The sequence below is a fragment of the Schistocerca gregaria genome, chromosome 6 (assembly GCF_023897955.1).
Source record: "Schistocerca gregaria isolate iqSchGreg1 chromosome 6, iqSchGreg1.2, whole genome shotgun sequence".
NCBI classification, from domain to species: domain Eukaryota; kingdom Metazoa; phylum Arthropoda; class Insecta; order Orthoptera; family Acrididae; genus Schistocerca; species Schistocerca gregaria.
The window spans coordinates 339,465,285-339,487,109 of NC_064925.1; the positions used below are offsets into that span (position 1 = coordinate 339,465,285).

General features: G+C 37.2%; 1 protein-coding gene across 10 annotated transcripts in view; it reads right to left on the reverse strand.

The window, feature by feature from the left end:
- Nucleotides 1-871: 871 nt before the first annotated feature.
- The window catches only part of LOC126278599 (gastrula zinc finger protein XlCGF57.1-like), a 486,383-nt gene continuing 465,429 nt past the window's right edge, over nucleotides 872-21,825 (reverse strand). For all 10 annotated transcript variants that reach the window (XM_049978828.1, XM_049978824.1, XM_049978826.1 and 7 more), the window contains 4 exons: nucleotides 20,057-20,198; nucleotides 8,770-8,949; nucleotides 8,609-8,685; nucleotides 872-6,816 (listed from right to left, as the gene is read on the reverse strand). In XM_049978828.1, the coding sequence (XP_049834785.1) occupies nucleotides 6,277-6,816; nucleotides 8,609-8,685; nucleotides 8,770-8,949; nucleotides 20,057-20,198 (939 nt within the window). In that variant the 3' untranslated portion in view covers nucleotides 872-6,276. The remainder of the gene's footprint in view (nucleotides 6,817-8,608; nucleotides 8,686-8,769; nucleotides 8,950-20,056; nucleotides 20,199-21,825) is intronic.

The following is a 21,825-nucleotide window of genomic DNA, read 5'->3' on the forward strand; positions in this document are numbered from 1 at the left end:
TATCCATTAACTATATGCCTTACATAAATTCTGAAAAAAATGCAAATCAAAAGCTTCACAAACAGCTGAGTTATGAGTATTACTAAAGATAAATACCATTTTGCATTGACATTCTTGCAGAACCCAGTTATCAGAGTATCACCACATTTAAAATTTGATGTAAAGTTGTAGTCTGAGACCAAAAAGATTTTGCAGAAGTTCCTACGTTACAAATATAAGCAAATGAGCAGAGTTACATGAAAATCTGAGACAGAGGGTTACAAATCCTTGAATTATTGTGTGTTTTGACATCTAATGACCCCTCTCGCATTCACTGGGAAGTAAAGCAGCTTCAGTTCTGTGGCACCTCAATGTTCTCTGATTCAATATAAATATTTGCTTACATTTATTCAGCAACTTTTCCAGTTTACTTATCCCTTTGGGTTCCAAATTTTTTTATTTAAACATACAGAGTTGAAAAAGTATATCTACAGATATCTACACTGCACCTGAGTGAACAAAAAGACTGAAAATCACAATCTTATAATTTTTTTATGAACACAAGTATTTACATTACTAATCCAAGGACAGACTTCTTTCAGACTTTGATTAAAATTACCTTGTGATTGATATATTGCAATGGTATGGGGTAGTGCTGATGAAGCACAGCCAGTCATGCTTCACAAGGTGCTGCATGTACCAACAAAAAAAGCAACACTGGGAGCATGTGGCACTCGAGAAAGAACTACAATTGAACGGCAGCTGGCCCTTACCACATGACTCACTGAAACATCAATCACAATGTAATTTTAATCAGGGTGTACTTCTGTGGAGGGGAGGCATAGAGACGGACCACAGATATATATATTTTTCAGTTAATCACAATATACAATTCTGTAATAAAATAGAAAGCAAGTTTAATTAAGTATTCAAATAAACATTTCTACAATGAATAAATACTGGAGTGTACATCATTCAAAACTGTGTAGTACTTGACTAAATTACACATGAAATTAGGCATCACACTTAACATGACTACAAGAAACCAGAGTAATACAACAGAATTCTGAACACAGCATTCATGACATAATTCTGCTAGTACACAGAAGGTATACCAAAGAAATATAGAGGACAAAAACTTAGGGCATCTCACTTTGTTTTTCATATCCATATTTTAATGTACTCTCTCTCAACCATAGGCACCCAACAAAATTTTGAATTATGAATGAAATAAAAAATCTGTATAAAGAACAACAATATACAAAATATGAATATAATCAGCCACAAAGAAGTGTCACCAGGAAGTACATACAAAAACTATTCGGAGAAAGAGAAGGCACTTTTATCCCTTATTTTACACCTAAAGTAAATACATTTCTCTAAAAATAACACACTATGCACTGGAACAAAACACAGTGTTCTCTATATCACAAAAGATTTAGAACAGTATAAAAGTAATGAGCGTAACTTCTGATCTAATATACATATTTCATCTCCATCAGTTGCTTCTACTTCATTCCATAAAATACTTTTCCTACAAATTTGATGGACACAAACACACACACACACACACACACACACACACACACACACACGCACGCACGCACACACACAGAGAGAGAGAGAGAGAGAAGTTGGGGGGAACACATACAATTGAAATAATGAAAACATTAATAATTTCTTTATCATCTACTCTCGAACCTCTTATGTATGATTATATACATTAAGGCAAATATTACACTGTAAAAGTTCTTTGATAAATCCTTTACAAAATCTAAGCCCACATTATAACTTTCATAAAACATAAGACAAATATACCCCAGACACTGTCAAAGTTTTCACAAAGTTTTGACATAATCAAATAATAGCAAGTCAAGGATGGAATAACAGCAATATGGAAAGGACTTATTACTACTCATCACAACAGACGAGGTACTGACTTGTAGACAGGCACAATGAAGACAACTGCTAAAATATTACAGCTTTCTAAGTTCTTCTGTCATATAAAACACACACACAAGCACAACTCGTACACACATGGGCACTGTCTCAGAATGATGGAGCCTGACTGTGACTGCTTCTGGCAGAGACTGCTGCTCTGACAGACACAGTCACAGTCAGGCACCAGCACCCTGAGACAGTATTCACTTGAGTGAGAGTTGTACTAGGGTGAATGTGTGAATATTTGATTAAGATCCTTAGCAGAGTAACACAGGCCTACCTACAACTGACAGTTTTCTTCCTTTTAGAATTCATTTCTTGAAGATGCTTATTCTCTATGTACTTAATCTGAGTTGGTGGTTTAGTATATCACCCCACCCATTTTTCTCCTTTAAAATACCTATTGTATCCTCTTGCCAAATTAGTAACTTTGTTAAAATCTAGCAGAACCTAAATTTTACATAAGCATCTACAACCTAAGCAACTGTCAAGAATGGAAAAGAAACTCATACATCATGCAATACCATGTATTCTATGGGGAATTTCAATTACATGAATTCTTAGCTGTCAGTTATTGTGCTGTTACAAGGAATGGTTTGGTGCAAGATGGAATCAATGATTTGCAACATAAAGAATGGATGCACACTGTACCTGGCAATAAAAGGATGAAGTAATCAACAACTAATATCAAAAATATTATCCATTACCTGTATGTATATGAAACTGGTATCCCACAACGAAGAATGAAAGCTCCTTAAAAAGATGGATGTAATGCTTTCAGAACAATTTTGTTTGTCCAAAGAAAAAAAAGAGTACAAGAAGAGGAAGAGAAATGCAAAGACGATTAAGCAATACAGCATAAAATCAGCCACACTCTTTACTCAAATGGGATGTAACAGAAAGTGATGGTCCACAGATAATTAAGAAATATCAAAATAATCAAATGAAAGTATTTCCACTGCAGACCATTGAAATATGTAATCACATGTAAATCATTGTGATTATAAAAGCTGTGGAAATCATTCAAAGTAATCTGAAGAATAATGGTCATTAAATCTTCTCATCAGAAATCGGTAATCCATGGAGTGTGAACTTTACTTCACATGAGCATTAGGGGTCCCAACAACCATGACTGACTCTATGATACAGTTTTACCACAACACAGAAGAAAACACTGATGGTTTAAGTTCAATAGTTCGCTGGTATTATTGGCATTTAGAAATGGAGCACTACCTTGGAGGCAGAACGATGAAGGCAGAAAACAGCTACATGAATTTCAATTCTATTAATCCACTGCCTTAATTTCTGCAACTTACTATGCAGTCCTTATCTTTCTCAGTTGGTAGAAGAGGCAGGATAGATTCCATGATGTACTATGAGGATTATAAAAGTTACTCAAGTAACTGTGAGAACAGAGTAAAAATACTGCCTGATATGTACATCATGATATACAGAGGAGGGGGGGGGGGGGGGGGGCTTAATCAGAGCACTAGCAATGTTTTGTCTTGCATGGAAATTGCATGTCATGACTTCGGTGTAGCTTCTTGATAAAATGCCCAAGACAATACATACGACTGATGAAGTACAGAAGTCACAAGTGCACCAAGTATCTAGACAAGTGATCTGAACACACTTTATGAAAAAGAGCATTTTGTGCCACTCATACCATTGCTAAATTGTTAGAAAAGTAATTGTGGGTTCAAACTGTAATAAACATCAACAGACAAGAGAAGCATTATTGGTACAACACAGTGCATTTAACCAAAGCCGGCATAATACAAAGTAAATCTATAAAAAGCAGAAACTGTTATGAAAATGCAACAACATTCCAGACTACAACACAATGCTGAGACTATTGCTTAAACAGAGGTTGGTCAAATTTTCAACTGTCAAGTGGAAGCTGCACTCCCAATTCTTAAAAGAACAGAAAACAGTTTAACAGTCATATCCATTTGTGGGAAGCTCTGAGAGAACCAAATAGTGAAAACTAAAGAAACACAACTCTACACACAACAGAATTATACCAAACATACATAAAATTTTAACAGTTACACACTGATTTTTAATAAAACTTCTTTCTCATGAAATAATCTCTAAACATGCCAGTTTTCCCAACCTTGTCAGTTACCCAAAATTATTACTAATGATACTGAACCAACATATTACACACATCAACCTCTAACAATTTCTGACAATGGTTCTAGTTCTTGTCCTTTGCAGGCAATGCAACCTGCAACAGTACAGCCTATTTTCACACAGATCATGTGAAGACGAAGAGATACCTCGAGGTATTCAAGAGGAAGTTCTCTTACTTTTAAAGACAAGGTTAGGTTAGGTTAAGGAGGAGGTAGGAAGTTATTCACTACTTTCACCAGTTCACTGAAAATGAGCCAGTTGATTGTGTTCAATTCATACATAAGGAAAGTGAACAATGAACCAACATTTGGTTAATCTTTAACTACTTATGCAATTCTCTCTCTCTCTCTCTCTCTCTCTCTCTCTCTCTCTCTCTCTCTCTCTCTCTCTGTGTGTGTGTGTGTGTGTGTGTGTGTGTGTGTGTGTATTTGGATCCAATTTATATGAGACAAATAAGCAGCTTAATGTTTCAGTTTTCATCAGTGTGCAAATTGCATATCTAAAAAGCAAGTCAACTCAACATACAAATATATGCATGTGTCATGTATCACACAGTACAGTGTGTTACCCATGAGGAAAAATTTATTACTATAATATTTGCGAGAAAGTTACTTTCCCAAGTTAACGTGCTTTGGGGTATCCAGCAATCACTTGTAAAGCAGCACCTGTATCAAATGGATATTTAAAAAAAGCCAGCAGTCTTACTCTCCACAAATATATACCCAACTGCTCGATTTCACGGTGACTGCTCATTAACAACACACTCTAAATACTTATTACATAGTAAGTACTATAACATGGAAGCATATACATTGCAAATATAAAACATTTCTCTAAAAAATATGTTCCACACTTTCATTCCCTCAAAATATCTCTCAATAATGAAAAGTAATTCTTGTAAGGCTGGGGTTAACATCTCCTATTCTGACACTATTGATGTCACTGTCCAATCTCTTCTCCATAAAAATCTATTTTACTGTCTTAACATACAGAAAAGTAGCATTTTTTGCATTTAAAAATATACATTTACTTCCCAACCTTAAATGATTATTGCATCATTCATGGAAGAAAAACTTGCAAGGAGAATATAATAAATGTAATAATGAAAGTTCTTCAAAGTAAAAATACAGGCTATAAAAATATATTCTAATCTCTCAAACAACCATTACAAATCTTTGTCTACTGCTGTTTCACATGTGCCTGTAACAATGTTATAAGGAAGTGCCACTAATTTGAGAAAACTGGATTTACACAGTGCACTTAAGCATAAAAATACTTGATATTTGTAAAAGTGACAGTTGAGTAATTTACAAAATAGTTCATATCTTACATTTCATCTTTCATATACAAAAATATGGTCATATCTTTTGTCACGATTTTCTTTTACAAGAAAATTTATTCCCTATTAGTGCTCCTAGTTGTCACTTGGCTCTCTGTATCAGTCAAGGCAATGAGTATTCTCAAACTGTAATTGAAATTCATGAAAATAGGATTTACTATTTTATTCAGAAGGAAGAAACTTAATGAATTTCATGGTCCCTCAAGATAATCTACACCAGTCTCATTACAAATATGCGTGTTCTCTGCAACTGTGCAGGCCTGAGAATGGCAGCATCTCTTGATTACATCTGAATTCGACAGAAATTTTTGATCATGCCAAACAGATATTCCCTTGCGCCATGCAGAAACTAATTAGTTAATCAAATTATTTTACATAATGGAGGAAACAGAAGACAAGGCTATTATAATTAATTAATCTTATACAGTGGAATGCAGTTTTCAACTGAATGGTGTAAATGTGAATGATTTGAGTATAAGAAAGAGAGGATAAATCCACTAGTAAATGCAACTATCAACTGTTATGCAAGTCTGGGGGGGGGGGGGGGGGGGGGGGGGGAACTAGAACTAGATGTGAAAGCTTTACTCAAACTTTACAGCTAAATCCTTTATGATCCAGTAGTAAGCAAACAGCAACGTTCTTACAATGAACCCCTACACCTGTGTTAACAATATCTTTGACTTCAAACTCTGGATGTAATGTCTTTATTGAAGAAGGATGAAAAAGAAGAGCAGCCAGTCAAAGGCACCAAATGCAATCAAAATATACCTCTCAAAAGACTGAAATGAATTCAGTGTCTCCTGGTTCAATAGAAAATATGTCTGTGACAGAGGAACTAACACACACACACACACACACACACACACACACACACACACTTTTTATGACTTGGCGAGACGAAGTACATGCAAGATGACTTCATCAACAGTCTGATTGTTGAGCAAAGTCTTGACAGCAGAGTCATCTATGACAACAGTGAACAGCAGTTTGGCATTTTCACGCAGTCTATCTGGGTACAAAAGTTCCTCTGAGGTAACAGGTTGATGGCCACATCGACGAATTACTGCTTCCAGCAACTGGTCCACTTGAGTTTCCGGCCATCCAAAAGCCTTTAGAGTGGCTTCATCAACCAGTAGGGCCAGGAGCTCACGGACTGAGTCAGCGAGAGCAGCTTCACTGAGTGATGGTGTGCTACCAGGGCCACCAGAACCCCCATCACTCTCACTACCATTCACACCCACACCAGTCCCACCAGTGCCTTGAGCTGCTGCTGCAGCCAGAAGCTGCTGTTGCAGTTTTTTCTTTTCTGTTTCAGCCAATATCTCCTCCAGCATGTCTCTATGCTTGGTGCGCATATGACGAAGTAAACAATCTTGTCGAATGAATGCTCTCCCACATTCATCACAAGAACGTGGTGGTTCCTGTTGGAAGGATTGAATATTTTAATTTAATGTCATTTCTAGTTATTTTTCTCTTTTCCTTTGTAACTATTCTACAATGATTATTACTTATGTTTTCCACAAATGGGCTACTGACATTTTCACATTTGAAAAGTGCTGATAAGGTAAAAAAACACAGGAAAAGCACTCAACAATGGAATAGATTTCTCTATTCAAGAATGGAACATATATTGCCCAAAATATTATTTACCAATTTCTTTTGTTAAAACTCAAGAATAAAGAAGAATTTATGTCAAGAGTGTACTGCACTCCATATGCATACTGCTATAGCTTTCGTATTCTGTCTAGTTAATGTGCACTTTTAAGAGGTTCCTATCAACTAGCCTTGTATAAAGAATTCTTACAACTAACTTCAGGTCACATTATGATATCCAGATCAAATCAAACACATACAAAATAAATGATGAAGTACATCATGACAACTCATGAGAAATGTAACCTTCACACCATAGAATTTACTGATGAAAAAGTTGAGCAGTTTATTTTGCCTGTTTTAAAAGCTATTATAACAGTAACAAAACAAATGCTCCACAGCCCTTTGTCTTCTTGTTTTCTGAGATTACTAAATCACCTAAAGTGCAGTACTTAAGTCACAAGAATTTGCTGTAAAGGTAACTTTTATCCATGGAGCTCAGCTGCTGAAAGTAAATATTCTCAGGAACATTTTCTAATCACAAAATAACATTCAAATTTAATTAAATAAATTCAAACTATTAACAGGACTGTGTAACCCAAAGAACTAATCAATTTTATAGCTGCATATCTTATTTTAAGGTGGGAGGTAGGCAACACCAGATCCCTTCTTCTACAATCTATCAGGAAACAATAAATCAATTCTGGAAATTGACCATCGCATGCTCTTTTTTATTTGCCATTTCCTGTTTTCAAACATGGTGCTTCAATTATTTTTCATTTGCTCCATATTGTAATTAGTACTGATGGAGGATTTTTTGGTTTTCATGCAATATTGACATGCTTAACGTGTGAATTTTTTACCACTTCCTGAGTAATGATCCACTTTTCTTCGCTTGTTAACTGTCTCGCTATCTTTTTGTCCATAGCAATTGATACACCATTCAACACAAAACAATTAATGTACTGTGAGTCAGTCAAATGCTAAGCAATACAAAAGAACACCAGTGACTCAGTTACATGGTAATAAATATTTGGTTTACTGTTTGCCGCTACCATTTCAATCCTGCTTCTGATTGGTGCTTACTGTAAGTCGTAGGAGCTGCTGCCAACCTATGCAAATTACTCCCTTGTGTCATTTCTACCCTAGCAAATGATCTGAATGATGTACAAAGTTGACAGCACTGAACAATGCTGTCTCCTCACACATTTACTCCCCCCGTATCAATAAACATCCTCCTCTCGTCACTTCCCGAACTCTCGGTGGTAAAAGTTGCAATGGCCAAACAGTACAGATCCTGCCACATTAAAATGCACTAACTGGGAATGGAGAACATATAAACAAGTTGTTTTTACATGAGTTTAATGCAACTGGGACCGAGGCTTGCAAAAATAGATGTACTATGTGGGAATACACAGTAATGAGGAACGTACTATTGGGATTCCATTGTACCTCAAGAGTTCTTAAAATTTGTTTTGAATAGCATAACTAACTTGATGTAGCCATAAATAATCACTTTCCAAGCCAATTTATGGAATACCTACAGCAATTACTGTGGTCAAACTGTATCAGTAAATTTTGTTCTGTAACTACTATACAGAAACTGATTAAATGTAATACCTTTGTATGCGTCAGAAGATGTATCTTCAATGAAGATTTCATTGCGAAGTTCTTCTGACAAATTGGACATTTGTGTGCTGTAAAAATGAAAAGAATTAATACTGAAAATAAAAAAAATAAAAAAGTCTATTGTAATATACTACATAATGGATTTTACTTACCTTTTACACCTGAGTGAAGAATCGTGTGACGAGCCAAATCTTCCTTTCGAACAAATGTTTTTGGACATTGTTCACATTCAAAAGGTTTTGCACCTTCATGAACATATTTCACATGCATAAGAAGACGAGATCTGCGATTGAATGCCTTGCTGCAGTGAACACATGTAAAGCCATTTTCACCTATACAATCATCATCACAAGTGAAAAACAATACTTCTACATTAATGGAACAGACAAAATCAAGCTATACTGAAAATGGTTTGTCAAATTTCAAAGAAATTATTTAATCCCTTGGTATTTCCATATTTCCATATTTGTATTTACATATTTTGTACTAGTGCTACCATACAAAACTTTAAATAAAAATTGTTATTCAGCTTTCAGTTGCAATGTGCTGGGAGTAATGGTTGAGAAACTTGAGAAGGTGGGAGTAACTAAAGTACTGAAAAGTGAGTTTCAGTGCATGACTTAACTACCAAATCGAATACACAGCATTTCCAATGGCAAAAACATAAAACATATTCTGCTAAGTATGTGAATGAGTGGAGTAATCAATAAGTGTGGAAAAACAAATGATGCTAATAAATCATATTAGCAACCCTTTGTGTGTCTTCCAGCAACTAAGAGAACAATTGCTTTAAGAGATATTTATCTACCACATAAAAACACTAAGAAAGTGAAGTTGAACAGGATATAAAATCATAAGCTGCGACATGGTCACAGTGATTAAAAAAAAAGTGTAGAATAAATTTCTTTATTTCCGTTTACGATCTCAAACTTGTTAGTCCTCAGACTACTGGTTTCGGACAGCAATGACCATTTTCAAATCTGCAGCAAAACATGGGAAAAACACAAATACAATTAGTGGATTGCCTACAGTTTAAAACAATAAAATAGTCCACAATGAAAAGTTTTACTCAAATACATGTGAAAATTATTAGCTTTATGATGAGGATACCTTTTTTAAAAACATGTCCTAATATAATGGAGCCATAGTTGCATCACCAACATAGGGCGCTGACTGCTTACTAAAGTATGTTTCCATTCATTTAGCCTCTTTCCCTAATTATTTTATCATTTTTATATTATTATGTGAACTCCGTGAGCTTGTTCTTATTTATGTCATTATATTTTTATCTAACATTTGCCATAAGGGCACATCGGAATTACTGTCACTTAACTATTCCCCTTTTAACAATCTAACTTTGGTCATGTTTTTAATTTACGGAATTTTATTCCTGTAATGACTTACACACCTGATAACCGCACTACAGATTTTACCAATTTTACACAAACACAATGTGTTTGTCATATTAACGATTCTCTCAAGATGACTCAACATGTTGAGCAAAGATACTGAATCAAATTTTGTCAAAAACTTGGTGATTCTCAAAGCGAAATAATTTGTAAGATTTAGTAGGTATTTGGAGAAGTTGCAATGGGTGTAACACAAATTAAGGAGTTGTTCAACCGATTCAAAAATGGCCGCACATCAGCGGAGAGTGACCAGCGTTCTGGCAGGCCCCAAACTGCTTGGACTGCAGCTGTTGTTGAGAGGGTGCAAAATATGGTGATGGCAGATCGTCGTTTGGCCATGCAGGAGATTGCCCAAGAGGTTGGAGTGAGTACAGATTCTGCACATGCAATTTTGCATGATGATTTGAACATGCACCGAGTGGCTGTGAAATTCGTTCCCAAGCTGTTGTCACCAGAACAAAAAGACCTCCAATTTGACATTGCACAGAAACTTCTGCGCACCACCAACATTGATCCTGGGCTTCTGAACACCGTGAAAACTGGAGATGAGTCATGGGTGTATTGGTACGACCCAGAAACAAAAAGACTGTCGTCGCAATGAAGGCACCCCGAGTCTCCAAGGCCGAAGAAAGTGTGGCAGGTGCAAAGTAAAATCAAGGTGATGCTGACGGTCTCCTTTGATGTCTGTGGAATTGTGCATCATGAATACGCACCGGAAGGACAAACAGTGACAAAGGAGTACTATGAGATGTTCTCCGGCGACTCAGTGACACAGTTCGGCGCAAAAGACCAGACGTGTGGACAGAAAAAAAACTCACAACACAATCACAACAATGCTCTCGCACATTCATCCCACTTAATCCAAAATTTCTTGGCCAAACGTGGAATTACAGCCATTCGCCAACGTCCCTACTCTCCAGACATGGCTCCTTGCAACTTCTGGTTGTTTCCAAAATAGAAGACACCACTGAAAGGATCCCGTTTCGTGAGTAGAGAAGAGAGAATGTGGAACACTATGACGGAGCTGAACACCATTCCAAAAGACAACTTCCAGTCCACTAGTTGTATTTGTGTTTTTCTCATGTTTTGCTGCAGGTCCGAAGATTGTCATTGCTGGCCGAAACTTTTAGTCTGAGAGACTAAGAAGTTTGTGATCATAGACAGAAATAAAGAAATTTATTCTACGGAAGATAATATTTCTGTTCCTGAAATTGCACCAAAAATGTACAAATAAAATCTGCACTTTGGCTGAAGTAAATGCATGTGTATGTTATTGGAGAGTTACGAGTACTGTAATTGGGTAACATAATATATACCAGGTGGGGGGTAGATCCATTAGTATAAAAAAAGTGAAATGTAGAATCAGGATATTAGTTCCACATCTGTATTTTATAGGATTAGTAACAAAACAGGACATTTATATGTTAATCATAAAAAATACAACAATTAAGTTATTGAAGAGTACTTCTAATAACAATTATGTGATGTGACCTTACAACATAACAACATTGGATTCAACTGTTAAAGAATTTTCTTGGAAAAGGGAGAAGGCAGGGTGGGCAATCTGAACACAAACTAAAAATTACACTTTTTTTCATAATACCATAATTAAAATAACACTAACTATCGCTACGGAAGTTGACAAAACAACAAATGTGAATAAAGGCAGTGACCCACCTGCAGGTATCAATGGATGGTGCACTGGCACATATATAAGCTACAAAAAAATTGAGAGGGAGCGATGGAGGGAGGGAGGAGGAGAGGAACACACAAGGATTTGCTCCTTTCTGGTATGATTCTCTGAGCTTTGTGTGTGTCCCTGAGCCACTCATTATTCATCTGCAGGTACTGGATTGGTGCCTAACTTTCGTTAATTTAGAAATAAATAGTATCTTGCCATCAGGTTAGGTATAGATGAACCATCTGATAGTGACACGTGAAAATCTATACCAGACCAGGACTCAAACCTGGATTTCCCACTTATTGCAAGCAGCAACTTAACCATTTTGGCTTTCCTAACACGTAGTACATCTTTGTCTAACACAGCTGATATCAAGGTATTCACATTCAGCAAACTTATTCGGAATTAATTTTAGACAGCTGTTGATTGTTACTAATATCTGTTCATTTAGGCGTGCAAATAAATAACTTTTGTTTGTTGTTTCCACCTAAAAGTTCTAATAATGTAACAAAACCTGATAGAAGAAGTACAATGGTACTAATATGTGTAGATAATTAAAATAAAAAACATCATTTTCTTTAAGGAAAGCATAATTTTTTGAGCCACTAGGCTAATTGGAGACAGGTAAAATGATGTTAAATTTCAAATTTGATCATAAAGTACTCTGTAAAACCTTCTGGCAGAGTTTAATAATGGCTTTTATGATTAAAATGTTTAATAATACAATGAATTTGTAAAAGTAACACTTTCTGCCATTTGTGTGTTATATACTTATAAAAAAAAGTAAATAAAATAACTTTGATTTTACACTACCAATACATTTGATTCATTTTGCTGCCTATAAAAGAACAGGATAACCAGGAAACAAGTGAGATATCAGTTCTTAAACTACCGAAGCAAGTGATTATGACCACAATTTGTAGAATACATAAGTAACAAACAGCAACATGACAATGACGACCTGGTAATTAAAAAAACTGTTAACATTAAGTATAAATTCATCATTATGATGTACTGAGGTATCTAATCCGATAAACAAATACCTTGTGATTATTTGATGAAATAGAGGTTATAATATAATTTTGCACCGACACAACTATTGGGAGAATCTAATACATCACAAAATAGGAGTAAAATACATGATGTACAGTAAGAGAAATAAAATGCAACATCTGCAAGACATTTACCTGGCGATAAAGTGAAGTTTTGTGGCAAAGTCATCATTTGAAAAATACAGGCCTGTCTTGTATTCACAGATTATACTATTGTTGCTGAGATCAACATTTTTATGTTGTGTAATAGATTAATATAACATTTAGGAATGAAACTATGGCAATTGAGGTCAGTGCAAATTTAATCTGAAGAATTCAGAAGCTTTGGTGGTGGACCATGACACCAGTTGGTCTGGGCACTGGGACAAATGAGAGGAAGGGAATGATGAATGGGCAGTATGATACTATACATTTCTATAAGAGACAAATTAAAGTAAAAAAAAAAAAAAATAATATGCTTGCACAGAGCAATTTAAATGCACCACAGCAAATGAAACATGAGATTCAACAAAGACCAGAAAACTGCTACTATTGTACAGCTCTGCTGATTTTCAAAGTTGGCTACTGTGTTGATCCAAAGTGGTAATAGTTTCTCATATTTAGCTGTAGGGAGCCGAGAGGACAACATATTGTCTCCATTCAGTTTGTTTATATTATCAGCATTGTAAAACCTGTAAATTATAACAATTGATAATGGATCTAAATACAGCCAGGACTCTTGTTAAGAAAAGTAGATCTACAAGTTTGTGGTTCACAATAGATAACCACAGACAATATATGAATTTTAAATGAATGATGATTCACGAAGCAGAGGCCACAAACAACTATGCAGCAGTAAGAAAATTTGGAGTCACAGAAGTGGTGGTCATAGGTGGAATTAGATATAGAATTAATCTACTTTCATACTCTACAAAACACTGAATAGCATGACAGAAGGTACTTCCCATTGTACCAGTTCCCATTCCATTCACATAGGAGCGCAGGAAGAATTGCCTTTTAAATGCCTCTGTCTTAATTTAATCTTATCCTCATAACTCCTACAGGAGTGACATATTCCTAGTCATCTGGTTCTTGAAACTTTGTAAGTAGGCTTTCCCTGAAGTGTCTGCTGGTACAATTTCTTCAGCATCTTAGTGACACACTTCCATATGTCATACAAGCATATAACAACCATATGTGCTGCCCTTCTCTGTATATGTTCCACATCCCCTATTAGTCCTATCTGGTACATGTCCCTCAAAATTGAGCAATGTTCTAGGGTGAGTTACACGAGTGGTCAGTAAACAACCTTCTTCATAGACTGATTGCAATTTCCTAGTATTCTACTAATGGATCAAAGTCTGCCACCTACCTCATCTATGATTGAGACTATGTGACTGTTCATTTTCATATCTCTACAAAGTATCAAACCTAGGTATTGCTGCGAGTTGACTGATTCCAGCTGTGGCTTGTTTATACTGTACCACAGGATACAACTTTATTATGTTTTGTAAAGTGCACAGTTTTACACTTTTGAGCATTAAAACTAAGTTGCCAATCTTTGCATGAATTTGATATCTTATGAAAACCAGAATGAATATTTGTGTAGCTAATCCATTAAATTTTGGGCATACAATAAATACTACTTCTTCAGACGATATTTTGGGTGAGTACCATCTGGCCATCCTCAGAGTGACTCTTAACTCCAGCAAAACAGATGCTGGCATATCTGCTAAATTCACCTACAGCAAATTTATGGAACATTAATAACTTGTTGCCTGAAAAAATTTATACCAAAATGGTTAAAAACAACTGGTCTAGAGCATTGACAGATTTGGCTTGCACACCAGAGAGAAGTGAGGAGATACAGCCAGGGAACTGGTAATTTGGTTCTGTGCCCAGAGTAAAGCTATGGAAAAGATTTCAGAAAAATTTTTGGCGTGTTTCATGTGGCCCCATAAAAATTGTGGAGATCCTTACACCATTCAGTTTTTGGGTACAAAGCATGGCCAAAGGCAAGGTAACAAGGGTCCATTGGAATCAAATCTATGATGGAAAAATGTCAGGTCCACGATATATATAAAAACAAAGATGATGTGACTTACCAAACAAAAGCGCTGGCAGGTCGATACACACACAAACATACACACAAAATTCAAGCTTTCACAACCAATGGTTGCTTCTTCAGGAAAGAGGGAAGGAGAGGGAAAGACGAAAGGATGTGGGTTTTAAGGGAGAGGATAAGGAGTCATTCCAATCCCGGGGGCGGAAAGACTTACCTTAGGGGGAAAAAAGGACGGGTATAAACTCACTCACTCTCTCTCTCTCTCTTTCTCTCTCTCACACACACTGTATTACGCCTCTACGGGGAGGAGATTTGCACATTGTACTGACGCCTTGACCAACGACGGAAAAAGAAAGCCCGACTGATGTCCTCTCTCGCCTTTGTCATGGTGCCGAGATGAATGTGCTACACCGAAGTTCTTGAGATGTAAGCGCCTGTTCACCACTGTCCAAGCACATCGTATGTACGACAGAATGGAATGAGCTTTTCTTCCTGAGTGAATACATACAACACGGAGAGACTTGGCAAGAACGGATCAAGAACTTCTGGACATTTTCTATCAACTAAGTAGCAGAATGCATCGAGATGACTGGGAAAAGATAGACAGCATCACTCACAGGAGCATGCAGAACGAACTCGAGCGCTGCACCGAGCGACAGAAGAAAAAGTTTGAAAGATGCCAGAAGCAGACCGACAAGGCGATTCCCGACATGTCACACACAGTGGTCAACCTCACTGAACGACAATTGACCAAAGAGGAAGTGTCTTTTCTTCAAAAAGGAGGGAATTTCGATATCATCCCGAGAAATATACCTATGGAGGATATCATTGCTAACACCAAAGCAACCATTCGGGCCCTTCCTTGTGAAAGGGCAGAGGAAATACGCACGGAAACAGCCAGGATACTGCGCCGAGCAAAACCACCAGCTTGCAACCTGAAGAAAGAAGAGGTACAAGCCATTAAGAATCCCCCATGCCGACAAGAGTATATTGGTACTGCCTGCCCATAAGGGGAAAGCGACCGTCGTAATGAAGACCGAAGATTATGAGCAGAAGATCCGAGACCTATTAGATCCGACGACGTACCGAAAACTAAGCGCAGATCCGACACAGCGTATCACACGGAATATGAATCGATTAATCACGGAGTCTTCTCTGCCGGCGGACATACAGAGAAACCTGCGCAACACAGAAGCCCTACCACCTTGGCTGTATGGATTACCCAAGATCCATAAGAACAACGTTCCAGTAAGACCAATTGTTAGCGCTCCTGGATCACCGACATATAAAATGGCAAAACACTAGGCCTCTCTGCTCCAGCCACACGTGGGGAAGACTGACACATACATTAAGGACTCAGGACATTTCATTGAGAAGCTGAAGAAACTGAAACTTGCACCAAACGACATCTTGGTCAGCTTTGATGTTGTTTCGTTATTTACGAAAGTGCCACTCAGTGATGCTCTGGAGCACATTGGTTCCATTTTCCCGCAAGACATCAGAAAGCTCTTCCATGCATGTCTCACCACGAGCTATTTCACGTGGAATGGCGATTTCTATAAACAGCTGGAAGGCGTCGTCATGGGTAGTCCTCTCAGTCCAGTGGTGGCCAACTTCTTCATGGAACAATTCGAAGCACAGGCACTGGACTCGCCGACTTGCAAACCTAAGGTGTGGTACAGGTACATCGATGATACTTTCGTGGTGTGGAGCCATGGTGAAGAACAGCTCGGTGACTTCCTAAGACACTTGAACAGCCTCCATGCCAACATAACATTTACCATGGAAGTAGAAAAGGACAAGAAACTGCCATTTCTAGATGTGCTGGTCACAAGGGACGGTGAAAACCTGGGACACAGCGTGTATCAAAAACTGACACACATGGACCAATACCTGCACAAACTGTCAAACCACCACCCGAGCCAGAAAAGAGGCAAGATTAGTATGCTCGTAATGAGAGCAGGACGAATATGTGAGCCGCAACACCTCAAACGAGACATGCAACACCTGGAAACTGTCCTGAGGAGCAATGAGTACTCCACAAGTTATATTAGAAGTGTAACAGAGCCAAACACTCGGCGAAGTAAGGAATCAGAAAAAGAAATGTCAGGAACGGCCTTTCTGCCATACATTCCCAGAGTGACGGACAGAATCGGCCGTATATTGAGCAAACATGGAGTAAAGACGATTTTCAAACCGACAAGGAAGATCAAAGAGTGTCTTAGATTGGCAAAGGAGAAGAGAGACCCACTTGCAATGTTGCGAATATACCGTATACCATGCACATGCGGAAAAGTTTATGTTGGAATGACTGGACGATCCATCAACACCAGGATCAAAGAGCATAAGCGACATTGCAGGTTGGGACAGGTGGAGAAATTGGCCATAGCAGAGCACGCACTGAATGAGACCGACCACGTAATATAATTCGCTGACATGGAAGTTCTGGCTGTAGAGAAGCACTATCACATGCGCTTGTTCAGAGAAGCTGTAGAAATACAAAAACACACGAACAGTTTGAACAAGAAAGAGGAAAGCCTTAAGGTAAACAGATCCTGGCTTCCCGTACTGCATCGAACGACCGTTGCAGGTAGCAAGAGGAGAACCGCACCGGAAATGACCACAGAGAAGCCCTCGGACATTGGCGCGCCAGGTACATATAGTCTGCGCCCGCGAGCTCGGCTCCAGTTCACCACGGGCAATGGAGGGTGAAGCTTTGACAATGTCAGCCACTCGTGCTTGTGAAACGTCAGAAAAATCATTAGATGAACATCGGCCGAAGAACCCAAGACAGAAACCAATAGGCAGTTCGTTTCCAAACTGTCTCTACTGCGTAAACAGATTTTCGTGACTTTTGTGATCATTGTGTCACCTTGGTCGAATCATATTTGTCATGTTTCGGCGTTTGACCACTTGTAGCACTAGCTGACACCATCATTCACTTTTTGCTCAAATGGGTTACTTTTTAGCATACACACAGCACTGATTATGCAAGTTCTTCATGCTGAGCAAAATGTGTTTTGAAAATTCATTCTCATTGTGAAGTGCAGTATTTAAGTGTATCCCCCCCCCCCCCCCCCTTTTTTTTTTTGGCGACGTTACACAAACAATGTGAGTGATAGTTTGCGAGTGTGTGGTTTTCTACATAACTGAAGAGGCACAGTACTTGATAACCTCAAAAAGACAACTACAGGAAAGACGCAGAACACCACATGCAAATGCAATACAAAATACTTATCTACATATCTGCCTTTGACAAGGAGAAAAAATTCTGGAAACGTGTCATGCTAAGCATAAAAAAATACGTAAAAAATACATAACTAGTGCAGTATTTCAGTATTTAAATAACGAATGGCAACAGCTGCAGGTTTTCAAAAGCATCAATTATGACGTATGAAATTGAGTCAAATGTTCCCACTCCCCAGACAGTTATCAGTTCCAGTTACATCAGCAGTTTTTATTAGATAATAAACAAGTCCCTAACAAGTCTTTCGATGCCTATAATGTACATATATCACACACAATGTGCAAAAATGCGAAAGGGTATCCTAGACACAACTTTTACAGCTTAAAACATTATTTCCCACATTTTACATTTTCCAGCATTTTACACCTTCTTAAGTATCTTGGAAATTGTAAAAGCAGGGTTTCACTGTAACTAAAATCACTAATGAGGGAGATTTTTCTCTATATCTACCAAGGATCATACATATTAGAACTCTTTAATGTAATGTTCTTAGTGCACATTGTGTGTTAATTTTTCATAAAAATCCAATCTTTCGGCAATATACACCATTGCCCTCTACAGGAAAACAAGTCTCAAAAAAGTAATGGGGTCATACTGATGTAAATGATGCAGTCATGCCATTGAGACACAACATTACATTGGTGCCAATTATGATACATTGCCTGCAGTGAATTTGTTTCCATCACAACATATTACACAGGACCTAATCCTATGAAGTCTCTTGGCATCGTCGCCCACTTCCACGCGTAGCTGAGTGTGTGAAACATACCTCTATCAAAAGCTGTTGACTAACATTCAAATTTCCAAAACCTATTTGATGACAGTAGTTTGATGGATGGGCTAGAATCAGCTTTTGCTCAAACAAGATCTAGTGATTATTCATAAAGCTGTGTTCAGCAACAGGAGTTATTTTTTTCCTAGATTCCGTGATTTCTTTGGCAGTCAGTTGCTTATAAATTAGAACTAACAATTCTGAGGTCACTGCTCCATGAAAATTTTCTACAAGTCCTGGAAGTTTTATGTAATAGATAAATTCAATTTCTTATAACTGCACTACAAGATATCAAGATCAGGAAATAACTCCTATAATCAATTCCTTACTGTAATTTTTACAGTAATTATTAAACGCATTCATGACTGTAACTTGTACTCCACTTGCCAAATAATTTTGAGTTTATTAACAACATGCTTTGCATGATCAACAACTTCATGCCTGTGGGCAGGAAACAGCCAGTAAGAGGGTAGTGGACAGGGATGGCAAAGCTATACATCCACTGCTGAGGAGCACACAAGTGAACAATGTGAGCCATGTGCGACTGAACTTCTTGTAACATTGAGCTTATCACAATACCATCTTGTTACTCCAACAGTCCATCAATGTTTTAAATTATACATTTCACATTGTTATTTAAATCTTTTGACAAATATGAGATATTTTCTTTTTCTTTTCATATATATCTTTTAACAGCTGTACATAATGTTATCATATCATATTAGCATACTGAATGCTTATTATCTTGTGACACCAGAGTGCTACCGAGCAATGGCAGTACTCTTGATGTGCCTTTAATTACATCTTCTTACACTTTAAGCACTTAAATCCTTGTTGATACAAACTTGGATTCTTGCAAGAAGATATGTAACTTGCTTTCATTATGGTATTTCATGTGTTGTTATACACAATTTACATTTTCTCATAATTGTTTTAAATTGTAACTTTAATATCAGTGGGAGCTATGTCAATGCAGTTTTGTAAGTATTGCACATTGACTGAAGATATTATGAAATGACATTGGTCATAGCCTAAAAATTATCACACAACTGTGACTTTATAGTGTGCTATAAAATACTGGCCATAAAATCATGAGCCTTATTAATTTGTTGTGATCTTTATGACAGTCAGACTAATTATTTCTAACATCAACAAAACAATACTTCCTCTAAAGTTCAATTTAAAGCTGTAAGTTCATGAACAATTGTGTAAGACTCTTTGTTTTTAAAAATACCTGTATGATGGAAGATGTGAGCTCGAAGCTGAGAAGACTGTATAAAACTCTTGCCACAAAACTGACAGATATGAGGCCTGATACCTGTGTGCGTACGTATGTGACGATTTAATGTTTCCCGTGCTGCAAATTTGGCATAGCACTGCAAAAAAAGAAAATAGTTTATCTGATGCACATGTACAAATATACACACTGGTTCTGTGCCACCAAAACAATACAATGGTGTACCACAAAAATTTTAATGTTATTTTGTAGAAGATAGCAGATGCGACACTGCTGCAGAAATACTAACACACCTGTTTCTGTTACAGATACTATGTACAACTCAAGGTGCAGATTGCTTTCGTATTAAATTACAACTGTTGCTTAAAACAAGACTTTTGCCTGAACAAGTTCCAAGACATAACACTTAGAATCTCTCTCTCTCTCTCTCTCTCTCTCTCTCTCTCTCTCTCTCTCTCAGCCCAAATTCCACAGACACTCTCCTGCATACCTTACTAAACTAACACACTGTGCTGAAAGCATTTGATAGTCTTGTACTCATTATGTTTATACAGTATTTCCTTCTGGATGCTATTACCTGACAGTAAACTATGTAAGGAAATGAATTCACTTGAATGCCACCAAAGTCATGTGCGTGTACTATGATAGTGGTTTATCCTAGCATACTTCCTGGTGTTCTCCACCACTAACATTTGAGTTATTCAGTGAACCTCCAGGACACATTAACTACCAAGAGATATTCACCTCTGAAAGTCTTTGTTTCTGTTTGACTCTAGAAGAACCAAAAGTTATTATTTTCTGTGATTTATTTGTACACATCCTTGTAATGCTGAAGAGGCAGCTATGTAACAACTTATTTTGTCGCCACAAATTACTACACTACTTCAAAGGATATTGTCTGTTTCGTGAGAGGTATAGGTCCACGTCTTTCAGATTCATTGACATGTTTGTTGCATGGGATTACTGTAAATGTAGTATGTGTGTTTTATATCAAACATCTGACATGTGTATTTACTGCCTCACTTTTTTTCATAGATGATAACTTTTTTTTTATCTTTCTCTCTTGGCTCTATTACCATACATTAAGGACACAAAAATATTAGTACTTCACTTAGTAATTTCCTGCTTTTCCTTTGCAAACAGTCTGTGTTTTAAACCACTGTTACTTCTTTGCAGTTGGATCTGTTCTGATGCAAGGTAGTCAGTAACTATGCTTGTATGTCACAAATGCCTGCAATAGGGCCATCTGGTGGGTAGCCTACACTACGTGTGCCTGCCTACTAGAATGGTTTTTAAAAGTTAAATTGTAGTTCATTTCGCAGAAACAGAGTGTTACAAAAATGATAACTAGTTACAAACATTTTATAAACATTTTCAGTATGTCACGTCTGGCAGCTCTCAAATATTGGAAAAAAGACTAACACCAAAGCTGCTGTTTACTTACTCGATGACTAGTTCTGGGACTTGCCAATTTACAAAAGCCACATATTACAGAGAACCAAATTCGTTATTAGTGGATGTGCTTGAAGTGGATAATAAAGGTATCAGTGATAAGAAGGTTCATATGATAACTACCTACATATTTGTATTCAGAGTTGGTTGGTGTGGACACTTCTGTTTATGTCATAACACTTAACTATCTCACGTTGTTGTTGTTGTCTTCAGTCCAGAGACTGGTTTGATGCAGCTCTCCATGCTACTCTATCCTGTGCAAGCTTCTTCATCTCCCAGTACCTACTGCAAGCTACATCTTTCTGAATCTGTTT